This window comes from Lithobates pipiens, unplaced genomic scaffold, assembly GCF_037356315.1.
Source record: "Lithobates pipiens isolate NorthernLeopardFrog02 unplaced genomic scaffold, aLitPip1_a1.2 Scaffold_8, whole genome shotgun sequence".
NCBI lineage: Eukaryota > Metazoa > Chordata > Amphibia > Anura > Ranidae > Lithobates > Lithobates pipiens.
In genome coordinates this window covers 635654155-635670220 of record NW_027507903.1, presented here as the reverse complement: position 1 = coordinate 635670220, position 16066 = coordinate 635654155, and the positions used below count along the sequence as shown (strand labels likewise).

The 16066-nt window shown below is 45.8% G+C and overlaps 1 protein-coding gene across 1 annotated transcript in view; it reads right to left on the bottom strand.

Moving 5' to 3' along the window:
• The window catches only part of LOC143961561 (uncharacterized), a 456309-nt gene that overhangs the window by 400809 nt on the left and 39434 nt on the right, over positions 1-16066 (bottom strand). The window contains exons 5-6 of the mRNA XM_077470870.1: positions 15225-15392; positions 8091-8117 (exon numbers count right to left, since the gene is read on the bottom strand). Coding sequence (XP_077326996.1) covers positions 8091-8117; positions 15225-15392 — 195 coding nt within the window. The remainder of the gene's footprint in view (positions 1-8090; positions 8118-15224; positions 15393-16066) is intronic.

Sequence of the window (16066 nt, the reverse complement as noted above, 5' to 3'; positions counted from 1 at the left end):
TTTTGTTTTTTGCGGACTCCAGGGAGCAGGTCCTAGTCAATCTCCAGATGTCCCAGTCTCACCTCGAAGATCTGGGGTGGCTTCTGAATCTGGAGAAGTCAAATCTGGCCCCCTCTCAGGAGATGAAGTTTTTGGGCTATACGATAGACTCGGTTCTCCAGAAAGTGTTCCTGCCGCTGGACAAGCAGGAAAAGATGCAGCTTGCTGTACAGGGCAACCAGGCAGTCTCGGTCAGGACGGCTATGGCAGTTCTGGGTCTGCTTACGGCAGCAATCCCGGCTATTCAGTGTGCCAGGTTCCATTCCAGGCCCCTTCAGAGGGATATTCTGTCAAGCTGGTCCTATCAAGATCCTCTGGAGAAGCAGTTAAGGATCTCTATAAGGACAAAAAGGGCTCTCTGGTGGTGGAGAGACCAAGCAAATCTTTCAAGGGGTCTGGCGTGTACCTTTCCCATGGACAAGCGACTGACAACAGACGCAAGTGCCTGGGGTTGGGGGGCTCACCTGGATGGTCAAACGTCTCAGGGGGCCTGGTCCAAGCAGGAAGCCCAAAGATCGTCCAACTGGAGGGAGCTGAAGGCGATCTTTCTGGGTTTATTGGCCTTTCAGCAGATTTTGAGAGGTCACTGTGTCCAGGTGTTATCAGACAACACAACGGCGGTAACCTACATAATGAAACAGGGGGGAACCAGGAGCAGGAGCTTGATGAAGTTAGCCAATTTTTTGTTAGCCTGGGCAGAGCAGAACACGGCCTCACTATCGGCAGTTCATCTGAAGGGTTCTCAGAACTTGTTTGCAAATCTCCTAAGAAGGCAGAAATCAGGAGGCGTTCCTGATGATTTCCGAGGCTTGGGGGGTTCCCCAGATAGACCTTTTTGCCAGCCAGCAAAACTCAAAGGTGGACAGATTATTTTCTCTTCACTGAGGGGATGCAGCAGTAGGGCTGGATGCGTTCGACCACCCTTGGCACTACCAGCTGTGCTAAGCTTTTCCCCCCTTTCCCCTAATTCCACTAGTTTTGAGGAAATTCAGAGAAGAAAGGACGGACTTAATACTAGTCGCTCCTTTTTGGCCAAAAAGGCCTTGGTTCACGGGGCTTCGAAATCTAGCCTCAAAGCCTCCATGGAGGTTACCACCCAGAAAAGATCTGTTATCCCAGGGGACAGTAAATCATCCAGAGGTGGAACTTCTACAGCTAACCGCCTGGTTTCTGAGGAGGACCTCTTAAAAGCAAAAGGGCTCTCAGATAAGGTGGTAAAGACCCTGCTATCCAGCAGGAAAGCAGTCACACAGGCAATTTACATGAAGGTCTGGAAGAAGTTCAACTCCTGGTGTAGGTCCAGAGACTTCAAAGTCAAGAGCACGGGTTCCGACATGGAGTTTCTCCATGAAGGAATGGAGAAGGCGCTAGCAGCCAGCACCCTGAAGACTCAGGTGGCGGCCTTATCAGTTTTCTTTGAAAAGACTTTATCAAAAGAGACTTTAATTTCTAGATTTTTTAGGGCTCTCGCTTGAAATAGACCGGTAGCCCTTAAAGACTTTCCCAGTTGGGATTTGTCAACAGTTTTGCAGGGTCTCTCGGGTGCGCTGTTTGAACCCTTACAAGAAGCTTTTTTGCAGAAGGTGGTTCTTAAAACGATCTTTTTAGTGGCCATCACCTCGGCTAAGAGGATCAGCGAGCTGCAAGCGTTAGCAATTACGGAACCCTTCCTTAGAGTATTTCCGGACATACAGTGGTGTGAAAAAGTGTTTGCCCCCTTCCTCATTTCCTGTTCCTTTGCATGTTTGTCACACTTAAGTGTTTCGGAACATCAAACCAATTTAAACAATAGTCAAGGACAACACAAGTAAACACAAAATGCAATTTGTAAATGAAGGTGTTTATTATTAAAGGTGAAAAAAAATCCAAACCATCATGGCCCTGTGTGAAAAAGTGATTGCCCCCTAAACCTAATAACTGGTTGGGCCACCCTTAGCAGCAACAACTGCAACCAAGCGTTTGCGATAACGTGCAATGAGGCTTTTACAGCGTCCTGGAGGAATTTTGGCCCACTCATCTTTGCAGAATTGTCCTAATTCAGTTACATTAGAGGGTTTTCGAGCATGAACGGCCTTTTTAAGGTCATACCACAACATCTCAATAGGATTCAGGTCAGGACTTTGGCTAGGCCACTCCAAAGTCTTCATTTTGTTTTTCTTCAGCCATTCGGTGGTGGACTTGCTGGTGTGTTTAGGATCATTGTCCTGCTGCAGAACCCAAGTTCGTTTCAGCTTGAGTACACGAACAGATGGTTGGACATTCTCCTTCAGGATCTCTTGGTAGACAGCAGAATTCATAGTTCCTTTTATCACGGCAAGTCTTCCAGGTCCTGAAGCAGCAAAACAGCCCCAGACCATCACACTACCACCACCATATTTTACTGTTGGTATAATGTTCTTTTTCTGAAATGCAGTGTTCCTTCTACGCCAGATATACTTGGACACACACCTTCCAAAGAGTTCCACTTTTGTCTCATCGGTCCATAGAATGTTGTCCCAAAAGTCTTGGGGATCATCAAGATGTGTTGTGGAGAAATTGAGACGAGCTTTGATGTTCTTTTTGCTCAGCAGTGGTTTTCTCCTTGGAACTCTGCCATGCAGGCCATTTTTGCCCAGTCTTTTCCTGATGGTGGAGGCATGAACGCTGACCTTAACTGAGGCAAGTGAGGCCTGCAGTTCCTTGGATGTTGTTGTGGGGTCTTTTGTGACCTCTTGGATGAGTCGTCGCTGCGCTCTTGGGGTAATTTTGGGTGGCCGGCCACTCCTGGGAAGGTTCACCACTGTTCCATGTCTTCGCCATTTGTGGATAATGGCTCTCACTGTGGTTCGCTGGATTCCCAAAGCTTTGGAAATGGCTTTATAACCCTTTCCAGACTGATAGATCTCAATTACTTTCTTTCTCAATTGTTCCTGAATTTCTTTGGGTCTCGGCATGATGTGTAGCTTTTAAGGATCTTCTGGTGGACCTTACTGTGTCAAGCAGCTCCTATTTAAGTGATGCCTTGATTGTGAACAGGTGTGGCAATAATCAGGCCTGGGTGTGGCTAGAGAAATTGAACTCAGGTGTGGACAACCACAGTTATAGTATGTTTTAACAAGGGGGGCAATCACTTTTTCACACAGGGCCATGATGGTTTGGATTTTTTTTCACCTTTAATAATAAACACCTTCATTTACAAATTGCATTTTGTGTTTACTTGTGTTGTCCTTGACTATTGTTTAAATTGGTTTGATGTTCTGAAACACTTAAGTGTGACAAACATGCAAAGGAACAGGAAATGAGGACGGGGGCAAACACTTTTTCACACCACTGTAGTAGTTCTTAGGACGGATCCAGCATTCCTACCTAAATTATCCTCAGCCTTTCATCGGACTTAGAAGATAGTGTTGCCTACCTTCTCTGCAACCCCAGCTAATGCAGCAGAGGAAGTTTTCCACACGTTGGATGTGAGAAGATGCTTACTGCAGTTTCTAAAAATGACTAAAGACTTTAGAAGATCAAACGCCCTTTTTGTGGTATTCTCTGGATCACGTAAGGGGGAGAAAGCTTCAAAGAGTACGCTGGGTAGGTGGCTTAAGCTGGCCATAGCAGAAGCCTATAAAGCGAAAGGAGAAATACCTCCCTCAGGTATTGCCGCTCATTCTACTAGATCCACGGCAGTTTCCTGGGCTGAAAGGGCTGGTGCGACGCCTGAACAGATCTGCAAGGCTGCCACTTGGTCCAGTTATTTGACATTTCTCGGCACTACCGGTTAGATCTACTGTCTGCGGCAGATCAGGCCTTCGGCAGGAAGGTACTGCAGGCAGTAGTCCCACCCTAGGGTAAGTTTCTCGGTTATCCTCTCCAGGTTTGTCCTGAAAGGCGATTTGAGAAAAAAACGTAGTTAGACTTACCGGTGATGGTATTTCTAAGAGCCTTTCAGGACAACCGTTACTTCCCTCCCTAGGTTATTCTTAGTAAGTGTATTAAGTTCTACCATGGTGGTGTGGTTTCTGTGCTTTGTTTTCCAGTGTCGGAAGGCCACGATAACTGAAGCCATGGGGGAAGAGGAGGTGTTTTTAAAGTGGGCATGTGTTTCCTGAGAAAGTGGAGCTACACTCTCTCTGGGGGTTGTCCTAAAAGGCTCTTAGAAATACTGGCACCGGTAAGTCTAACTCAGTTTTTTTCCCACAAATAGAGCTTTCTTTTGGTGGTATTTGATCACCTATGCGTTTTTTATTTTTTGCGCTGAAAAAAACCAATATGTTTTACTTATTACTTTTACTTACTATCCCCAAAAATATATATAAAAAAAACATTTTTTTCCACAGTTTAGGCCAATATGTATTCTTCTAGATATTTTTGGTAAAAAAAAGTCACAATAAGTGATTATTGATTGGTTTGTGCAAAAGTAATAGCGTCTACAAAATAGGGGATAGATTGTTATGGCGGCGATTTTTATTGTGACTGCGACATTATGGTGGATACATCGCACACTTTTGACACTATTTTGGGACCATTGTCATTTATACAGTGATCAGTGCTATAAAAATGCACTGATTACTATGTAAATGACACTGGCAGGGAAGGAGTTAACTCTGCAACTGGTTACAAAATGCCCAGATATGAAGTAATTTTAAAGTGAACCCGAAAAAAAACAATTATTGGAGAAACTGCCCTGTGGAACATTTGAGTATCAATATTAGTGAAAGGTTCCGATCCAGTGAGCTGCAAGGTCCAAAAATACATGCTTCAGACTACAGATGGGTCAGGTTATATGCTCATTACGCTTCACCATCTGGTAAGCGCATTATCATCTTGGTGGTCGGGCATGTTTCTTCACTCTACAAAGCATATGTGAAGTCACCGTGGTGTTTTAATTAGGACCTTTATTTGGACTTTTTTTTCTTTTTATAAACACCATGTTCTAATCTTTGCTAATGAAACACGTTTATGGCATTGTCATTATCTGCCATTGAGGATTAATGGATACTGACTTATAGGTGTTGTTGAACTAGTCGAATATTTAAATTGTTCCTTATGTATTGAAAATTTTTGTTAATTTAATTAGTGAAAATTGGTGCAGCTCTTCAATAGTTTTCTTCTTACTGTCTGTGTGTGTGTGTCCCACCTGGGCTGCAGACTATAGAGTTTTTAGTGATCCTTTGTAATTTTTTAATCTTGTCAATTGCTGTATATTTTTTCCATATTCTTCTGACCTAACAGAATAGGTACTTGGGAGACTTCAATTTGCAGACTTTGCTAGTTTATCTGGATGATATAATCATTTTCTCAAAGACTTTTGAGGACCATGTCCAACACTTGGACCCATCTACCGCAGTATGGATTGAAACTAAAGCTCAGCAAATGCTGCGTGATGAGACAGAGAATTCAATATCTCTGGCACATTGTGAAAGCCAGGGGAGTTTTCTTAGACCCAACTAAGGTCCAGGCTGTCCAGGACTGGCATCCCCAAAGACTGTTACCGAGCTGCACTCGTTCCTGGAGTTGGTGGGGTACTATTGGCGGCTCATCCCGAAGTTTGCTCAAATAGCCACCCCTACCAACCAGCTGTGAGTGGGCAAGCCACCCAGAAGAACAGGCCAACACTGAAAATTCATGGAGTACCTCACTGGAGTGGAGATTAAGGTCTTCACAGACAACAATCCACTGGCCTATCTGGATACAGTGAAATTAGGGGAGCAGGAGCAAAGGTGGGTTGCTCGCTTTGCCTGTTTCAGGTATAAAATCTACTACAAGCCCAGGAAGCTTAATGGGCTTGCATACACTCTGTCCCAATACCCGTTGGAGCACCCAGTGGAGGATGTGGACTCTAATCAAGAGGATATTGAAGTAGTCCCTGTCCTGCCTAAGGCAGCCATTTTGTGCTCCCTTAAGGAGCAGGACCTCACTCCCCAAGATGGACCTGGCAAAATTTATACTCGAGAGGAGTGGGCACTGATTCAGCAGAAGGATCCTGTCCTCATGCTGGTGCAATGCTTCCTCACGTGATGATATAAGCCATCCTTTTGTCAGAAACTGTCTACCACAGCCCGAGCTATCCTAAGGCAGTGAGATTGGCTTGAAATGTGGAAAAATGTCCTATACCATCAGACACGCGTCCCCACTGAACAATGAGACATATTACAGGTTGTGGTCCCCAGAGGCACATCTTCCAGGTCGGTCGGTCACTGCACGCCACTAGCGGATATTTTGGAGCTGGACACACTTCTTACACACAGTCCTCATTCAAGATATTATTCTTTTACCCGTGGCTGGTGGACTTGGTTTCACAAGACTTGTTGGGATTGTGGAATTTTCTCCCTGCATAAAACTCCTGAAAAGGTCATGCCCATATCCATCACTATGTTGGAGCCCTTCGAACTGGTCACCATGGACTTCCTAACTGTATCCAGCACATGCTGGCTATAACTATGCCCTGGTTTTTGTTGACCACTTAACCCAGTTTGCAGTAGTGATCCCAACCAAGGACTAGACAGCACCAACCATGGCTAAGCTATTCTGGGAGCATGTGGTACAACCTTACGACTACCCAAAATGGATCCATTCAGACCAAGGCCCAAACTTTGAATTGGTAATCTACTCCGAACTGTGTTGTCTCAGTGGCATCAGGAAGTCGTATACCACTTTGTATCACCCCTGGGTAATGGGGCCAATGAACAGTTCAGCTGCACTACTGTGGGCCTGCGAAGAACCCTCAAGCAGGAGCACAGTAATCTTCAGCATGTAGGGGCCGTAGTGTAAGCACTGGATGCCTAGCACCTTGGTGCATGAACACTGGGATCGAATTCACAAAGCCAAGCAAGTGGTACTGGATAGACAAAAAGACTTGGCCTTGGACCCAGTATTGGATGAACTGCCATTGTGACCACGGGGACCGGGTGTTGGTGAAAAATACCAAAAATGAGAGGGGGCACCAAACTGGAACCCAAATGAGATTGTACTCCTTATCGGGTGGCCTTTCTAATCAAGTCTGGTGTACAATGTAGCCATGGAAGGGTCTAATCCCATTAAGAGCGATCTTCATACTAACCTACTGAGACCTTGTGTGATGAGTGATGATTGCTCTACCAAACAAGCTAGAGACAGAGAGCCATTTAACTCTGAGAATATCCCACCAGTACAGAAGGTGCCAGAGGAATGGTATCTGCTCCCTCTCCTGCTAGAGCCTCTGGCTCCTGATACTTGAGAGAAAAAAAAAAAAACCAGCACAAGTACAGATAGTCCAGCTACCCCAGGGAGTTACACAGACTGTTCAAATCAGTTTGACTAGGTTTTAAACAGAAGCTGGTTACTTGCAACATAATTCCATAAAGGACACTGGGAATCATCGTCCTTCACAATCCAACCGCGGGCAAAGAGTGTAGGCAGGTGCAGTCTATTTTCCAACCACAGCAACGGCAGTGCTAGTTTCCTCTATGGTTTCCTGGATCACTGGGGTAGTGATCTAGTTGGATGCTGGAAACTCATGTGACTCTGGTGGCCATCTTATGTCAATTCTATTTAGCAACCTGGCTGCTGGAATTGGCACGCATTGTTGCAAGTGGGGACAGGTTAGGGACAGATCTCCTTTCTATCAGGGAAAGTAACTAGTGGTATGGAGAGGTTTCTGATGAGTAGGGACCAGCCAGGGGCACACCTTCCTTCTGGAATCCTCTCATTTGGGTTCTGACTGGCTAGTGTGCCTTCCACCCTCTGAGACAGATGCTGTAGTCACACTCAAGAACTGCTCAGTACTACCCGGTCAGACATATTGTGAGTGTTCCCAGTGGAGTCCCTTCCCTCTAGGCAGTTGTATCATTGAACTTTATTCCCAAAACACGCTCTGTTCATTGCAACTGTGATCTGTGTCACCGTCACCAATGTAGCACCCACCCACATGTCCTCTTATCCAAATCCTGTCCATAACAACATTAGGTGACATGCAGACCAATATTATTGGAACTAAAGTGACACAATTTCTGGGTAAAAAAAGAACCCTGGTAGACATATTTGAAGTCAAAACAATAATATGTTGAAAGTAAAATTTCATTAAATGATAAATTTCTTACCGCATTTGACAAATGTAGTTGAATTATCTGCAAAAATGTTAGGGTAAAATGTATGAGAATCATTCAAAGAGAACATACAATTCAGTTCTTTGATTAAACAGTTATTTCAATTCCTTGAACAATTGCAACTTTCCCCTTTCCTTTTAGCTTCTGCTATTATAAACTTTAAGAGCAATGAGCTGTAAATACATTGATCAGTATAGATACCTATTACCCCAATCATGTCCATAATAACACTACAGGTTCTCTAACCCCAATCATGTCCATAATAACATTACAGGTCCTCTTATCCCAATCCTTTCCATAATATAATTACAGGTCCTTTTACCCCAATCCTATCCATAATAACATTACAGGTCCTCTTACCCCAATCCTGTCCATAATAACATTACAGGTCCTCTTAGCACAATCTTGTCCATAATATCATTACAGGTCCTCTTACCCCAATACTTTCCATCATGACCGCTGATAGAAATCATGGGGCCCCATACAGCCTACCTGTTGGGGCCCCCTTCAGTTCCACCCTGGCCCCGCCCCTGGTCCCTCATTTAGCCCCACCCCTGGCCCCTCCATAATGCCATTAACAGCATGGGTGGCACTGTCGCAGCACATTATGGCATTGGCGGCCCGGGTGGCACTGTCTGCAGCACATTATGACATCAGCGTCATGGGTGGCACTGTCTCTGCAGGCAGCACATATGCTACCTGCATACAGTACCACCCATGCCGCCAATGCCATACTGTTCTGCAGACAGCGCCACCCATAACGCTAATGCCATAAAGCATGTGCTACCTGCTGACAGTGCCACCCATGTCGCCAATGCCATATTGTTTTGCCTACAGTGCCACCCATGCAGCCAATGAATGGGTGGCACTGTCTCTGCAGGCAGCACATGCGTTAACGTCATGGGGGGCACTGTCTGCAGCACATTACTGCATTGGTGGCATGGGTGGCACTGTCTCTGCATCGCATAGTAGTCCATTATGTATCACTTACCTAACACAGGAGCCAGCGATGTCACCGCTATCCCCTGTAGTCCGGCGCATCCATCTTCTCGGTGGGGTCTCGCAGCTCCGCCGCTGTCATTCGGCGAAGCCGCGATGACGTCACTCCCGTGCATGCGCATGGGAGCCGACACGCGCAGCAACTTCGTCATTGACAATGCCACGCTCAGTGCGCATGTGCACCGCTGTCTACGGCACATGCGCTGTAGACAGCAGTGCCTGTCTTTGGGCAAATATCTCCTAAACCGTATAGGTTTAGGAGATAAAGTGGTTTGTAAGGGTTTACAACCACTTTAATACCCTTATAGACATCTACACTGCATCTGCTCCTGAAGAGTGACAGTTTAGCCATGAAACGCGTTGAGATATTAGATGCTGCCTATATTACTTGTATATACTATCAACAATATGTTCCAGTGGATTCTACCAATTTCAATTATGTTTTATACTGTGGAGACAAGCACAATGAGTCTGGCATTTTTATGATGTTACCATTGTTATACCCATATGTTGCTATGCTAACATGTTATTATATTACTATGATATGGAATAAAATGTTTCTGTATTTTATTATAGTGGATTTTTTTTATTATGCAAGATATATGGTGATTATTATTATGGTTTACCTACCAGATATCATTGTGTTGTGTTGCCTCTCTGGCTGCCTGTTTCATAGAAAGTCCCAAACTTTCCTCCTATATATCTCAATTATGGGGAATGGAGGTACAGTCCTCCATATAAAGTCCCAAACCCTCCTTTTTTCTTCACTATGATTTAAAGCTGCAGGTAAAATGTGCATATATATATATATATACAGTACAGACCAAAAGTTTTGTCACACCTTCTTATTCAAAGAGTTTTCTTTATTTTCATGACTATGAAAATTGTAGATTCACACTGAAGGCATCAAAACTATGAATTAACACATGTGGAATTATATACTGAACAAAAAAGTGTGAAACAACTGAAAATATGTCTTATGTTCTAGGTTCTTCAAAGTAGCCACCTTTTGCTTTGATTACTGCTCCGCACACTCTTGGCATTCTGTTGATGAGCTTCAAGAGGTAGTCACATGAAATGGCTTTCCAACAGTCTTGAAGGAGTTCCCAGAGATGCTTAGCACTTGTTGGCCCTTTTGCCCTCACTCTGCGGTCCAGCTCACCCCAAACCATCTTGATTGGTTTCAATACCGGTGACTGTGGAGGCCAGGTCACCTGGCGCAGCACCCCATCACTCTCCTTCTTGGTCAAATAGCCCTTACACAGCCTGGAGGTGTGTTTGGGGTCATTGTCCTGTTGAAAAATAAATGATGGTCCAACTAAACGCAAACCGGATGGAATAGCATTCCGCTGCAAGATGCTGTGGTAGCCATGCTGGTTCAGTATGCCTTCAATTTTGAATAAATCCCCAACAGTGTCACCAGCAAAGCACCCCCACACCATCACACCTACTCCTTCATGCTTCACCGGGGGAACCAGGCATGTAGAGTCCATCCGTTCACCTCTTCTGCGTCGCACAAAGACACGGTGGTTGGAACCAAAGATCTCAAACATGGACTCATCAGACCAAAGCACAGATTTCCACTGGTCTAATGTCCATTCCTTGTGTTCTTTAGCCCAAACAAGTCTCTTCTGCTTGTTGCCTGTCCTCAGCAGTGGTTTCCTAGCAGCTATTTTACTATGAAGGCCTGATTCACACAGTCTCCTCTTAACAGTTGTTCTAGAGATGTGTCTGCTGCTAGAACTCTGTGTGGCATTGACCTGTTCTCTAATCTGAGCTGCTGTTAACCTTCGATTTCTGAGGCTGGTGACTCGGATGAACTTATCGTCCGCAGCAGAGGTGACTCTTGGTCTTCCTTTCCTGGGGCGGTCCTCATGTGAGCCAGTTTCTTTGTAGCGCTTGATGGTTTTTGCGACAGCACTTGGGGACACTTTCAAAGTTTTCCCAAATGTTCGGACTGACTGACCTTCATTTCTTAAAGTAATGATGGCCACTCGTTTTTCTTTACTTAGCTGCTTTTTTCTTGCCATAATACAAATTCTTACAGTCTATTCAGTAGGACTATCAGCTGTGTACTGTATCCACCTCCTGCACAACACAACTGATGGTCCCAACCCCATTTATAAGGCTTGAAATCCCACTTATTAAACCTGACAGGGCACAACTGTGAAGTGAAAACCATTTCAGGTGACTACCTCTTGAAGCTCATCAACAGAATTCCAAGAGTGTGTGAGGCAGTAATCAAAGCAAAAGGTGGCTACTTTGAAGACCCTAGAATATAAGACATATTTTCAGTTGTTTCACACTTTTTTGTTAAGTATATAATTCCACATGTGTCAATTCATAGTTTTGATGCCTTCAGTGTGAATCTACAATTTTCACAGTCATGAAAATAAAGAAAACTCTTTTTTTTTGTAATTCCTTTATTGAATGCAAGAAGAAAAAACAGGCGCATGGACAACAGTGATATAACAGACATAGTTCCAAAACATTAACATCCTAATAACACCTGGGTGGGAGATATAGAGACCATCCCAGACTTAGGCTTAAACATAACCTGAAAGCATTCCCGGACAGGGGGCTAAATTCCCCTCTACGACCTCTGACACCAATAGGCAATATGAACCCACCCAGGTGAGCGGTAATCATCGCATGGCCATGCAGTACAGTGAGATGCACAAATTTTTTGTTATTTTACAAAGAAAGGGAAGCTTACCCTATTAAGAACTAATCATTTCCGGAGAGGCCCACAACCCACCTCGTCCTACATAGATTAGCTGGCAAAATCTAACTGTGAAAGAAAAAGGACTGAATAGGTGAAGAAATAGAGGGGAAGGGGTTGTTGAAAAAAGGGACTACAAGGGTGGACAAGTGGAAGGGGGGGGTCAGAGAGAAAGGGAGAGGGACTAGAACAGAGAGACAGAACAAGTATAGGAAGCAAAAGGAGACTCCAGGCAGGCTGAAGCAAAAGAACCTGACACAAAAGAAAAAAGAGCAGAATAGTGACCGTGGGCGTCACCCGGCCGCAGGGGGGGGGTCCAGGAGCCAAACAAAAGAGACCCTCTCTCAACGCCTCTGGAGTAAGTCGACCATCCGGGCCAATAAAGTCCCATAAGCGCCGCCTGTCACTCGTCTGCAGACGATGGAAGCAGGGACTCTGAAACCTCGGTATAAAATCCGGGTTGCCCAGGACCGGCACCATAGGGGAGGGCACCGGGGACACAGACGAGCTCCGAAAGGCCTCCCTTGCCACCCGCAGGGTACCACCCAATGTGGGGTGATCTAGTATAGCCCTTGGTAGGGGCGTCGATAGCCATGGCCTGCTCCCGATCGTGTCCCCGGAGTCCTCCCCCTCCATGGTCACCCAATGCTTCGCTCCCGCATGACAGTGCCAGTCCACCAATCTGGTCAGGTGAACTGCCCTGTAATATGCTTTCACATCTGGAAGACCAACTCCACCCCTGTGCTTAGGCAGGTGCAGAAGTTGTAATCTAAGACGTGGTTTCTGGTGTGACCAGATAAAAGCACGGAACAGGGAATCTATCCGCTTGAAAAAGGTGGGAGGGAGGTAAATGGGCAACGCCTGTAACAGATACAGAATTTTCGGCAACAGAGTCATCTTAAAAGCACTGCACCGGCCAAACCACATCAACGTTAGTGAATGCCAGGGCAGGAGATCTGCCCTTAAGCGATCCACCAAAGGCACAAAATTGGCAGAGTAGAGGGTCGCCGGGTCGGGGGTAACATCTACACCGAGGTAGCGAATATGATCCGTAGCCCACCGCAGCGGGTATGTCCCCCGTAGACGCCGAACCACCTCCCCCCCCACGGTGATGTTAAGGATGGAGGATTTAGTTAAATTGATTTGGAATAAAGAGAGGGAACCATACTCCGCCAGAGAGGATAGCAGGGTGGGCAGTGACATAAGAGGGTCCGTTAAAAAGAAAATCAAGTCGTCCGCAAATGCGGCCACCTTGTGGGTGCCCGACGCCTTAGCATATCCAGCAATGTCCGTATTTGACCGAATATGGCACAGAAGGGGTTCAAGAGACAGAATAAAAATCAGTGGGGACAGGGGACAACCCTGTCGGGTACCATTCTTAATAGAGAAGTAGGGAGACCTCGTTTCGTTGACCTTAACTGCCACAGTGGGGCTTGAATAGAGGGACAAAATCCAGTGGAGCATGGAGTGGCGCAGTCCGATGTGTTCCAGGGTCGCTCGGATAAACGACCAGTCCACACAGTCAAAAGCCTTCTCCGCGTCAGTTGACAGCAAGAGAAGGGCTCGCTTAGAGGTTCTGGCCGCGTGGATCAAGTTGAGGACTCTAATGGTGTTGTCCCAGGGTTCATGCCCCGGGACAAACCCAGCCTGGTCCCTGTGAATAAGGCTAGGGATGTGCGGGAGCAACCTGTTCACTAAAATTCTGGCAAAGAGCTTCAGGTCCGCATTTAACAGTGCGATTGGTCGGAAGTTTCCACAGCACAGTGGATCCTTCCCTTCCTTCGAGATGAGGGAAATATGAGCCCTGAGGGAGTCCACTGGAAAGGAATTGCCTTCGGTGAGGGAGTTGAGGGCAGTAACCAGGGGCTTCCCCAGTATCCCAAAGAAGGTCTTATAGTATGTCGGCGTGAAGCCATCGGGGCCTGGAGCCTTCCTAGGCTTCGACGCCGCCAGTGCCGCCCCCAGTTCCTTGACCGAAATGGGTTCCTCCAACTCATCCCGCACCTCCCCAGGGAGGGAGGGCATACCCGAAGCAGCTAAATACGACCGAGGGGCCAAGCCCTTCACATTGTGGGAGTCAGGAGCAGGCGGCCCTTTCAGGTTGTAGAGGCCTTCATAATAGGCCTGGAACTCGGTCGCTATGTCCTCTGACGTGCTCAGTTTCTGACCAGACGCTGACTTAATATGAGGAATGTAGGTCTGGGTGCGCGGACCCCGCAAGGCCCTTGCCAGCAAGGACCCAGGTTTGTTGGAGTACTCAAACATAGTCCGCCGGGCCCCAGCCAGCTTTTGTTTAGTCTTCTGAAAGAGAAGAGAGCGCAGTTCTTCACGGGCCTTCAGAAGGTCCTGAAGAACGGCCTGTGCCAAGTGCGCCTTGTGCTGAGTCTCCAGCCTCCGGATCGTGGCCAGGAGTTCTTCCGTGTGCTGCATCCTCTCCCGCTTAAGACGGGCCCCTACCTTCATCAGCATGCCCCTAATCACCACCTTATGTGCCTCCCATACAGTAAGGGGGTTAGCCACGAGGCCCTATTAATAGAGAAGTACTCTCGCAACGCAGTCTGGATCTCCAAGCGAGTATCCTCTGACTGGAGCAAGGCCTCATTGAGTTTCCACGACGGCGGGTGACGCGACATCGCTCTCAACTGAAGGGTTAGGTGGACCGGCGCATGATCAGAAAACGAGATGTCGATGGAGGTGGACACCACCGCGGACAGATCCCTATGCGAAACCAACAAATAGTCCAACCGAGAGTACATATGATGCACCTGCGAGAAAAAAGTATAGTCTCTGGTTTGCGTGTGCAGCAACCGCCATGGATCAACCAGGCGCAGCGCCTGGAGATCCATTTTCAGCCGCCTCAAGCGCGCGTATGACAAGTGGGAGGCCCCCCTAGAGACATCGAAAGCAGGGTCCATGGAAAAGTTGAGGTCCCCGCCAAAGACCAGCAGCCCTTCTGCAAACTCCAGCAACTCAGGGATAAGACTCTGCAAGAACTGCACATGATCAGTGTTCGGGAAGTACACGTTGGCAAAGGTAACCTGTCTACCAAAAACCGTCCCCTTGAGAAAGATAAAACGGCCCTGTGTCTGCTGCGCTAAAGAAAACTCTTTGAATGAGAAGGTGTGTCAAAACTTTTGGTCTGTACTGTATATATATATATATATATATATATATATATATATATATATATATATATATATATATACATATAGAAGAACCTGTTATCACTTTTCAGAAGAGCAACTTTACTTTCACTTGTTTGGACATTTTGTTTGCATTTCACTTTATTGGTCTGTATTATTGCATATACTGGAATTTTAGATTTTTAGATATTATCACTTTAGGAAATTGCGCTGATCAATTCCCTCTTTGAAAATGTATCAATATTTTCATCTAGTTTGGCTTACCATTTCCAAAATTGCCTCCATTCACTTTAAAGGCCTGAACCTTGGCATTCAGAAGCACAACGCTCACATCGGGTGCAACTTCTAAGTTCACCTCCTTACTGGTAAAATAATGCCCAAGTGGGGTAATAAAGGTTTTTAGATGCACAGAAGTATTTATGTGGATCTCTTCTGCAAACAAAACAGAGACAGAGTTTATATCTGAGCATGCCTATCAAATGTAGAAAGACAAAATGATGTGTGGTCGGCACTGCTATACATAAAAAAACAAAGTTGGACATGGCTAGAGCTGGTATACAAAGAGAACAATGCTATACCTGCCTAAACTAATATACAAGGCAGTCCAGCTGAGCATAACGAGGGACATTACCCAAACAATAAAAATATATACAAGTAGGGTAAACAAGGAAAATGGCTGTAATCTTGCCTAGATTAATGCATGGATAGAAGGCTGAGCTCAGCTAAGGCTATTGCCAAAAACTAAAACAGATTATAGCTGGGACTACTAAAAGTGAGTGAAAGGAAAAAGAGTAGGACTAGTATTTACATTTTTTTTTTTTAAGTTACACCCTTTATAGGGTTAATGTGACCAGAGTAAATATGTAGCTAACATCAGCATTAGGGATGAGCTTCGAGTTTAATTCTAACTCATGCTCGACTCGAACATTGTCTGTTCGCCCGTTCGCCGAACAGCGAACAAATTGGGGTGTTCGCGGCAAATTCGAAAAGCCGCAGAACACCCTGTAAAAGTCTATGGGAGAAATCTAAAAAGCTAATTTTATAGACTTATATGCAAGTTATTGTCATAAAAAGTGTTTGGGGCCCTGGGTCCTGCCTCAGAGGAC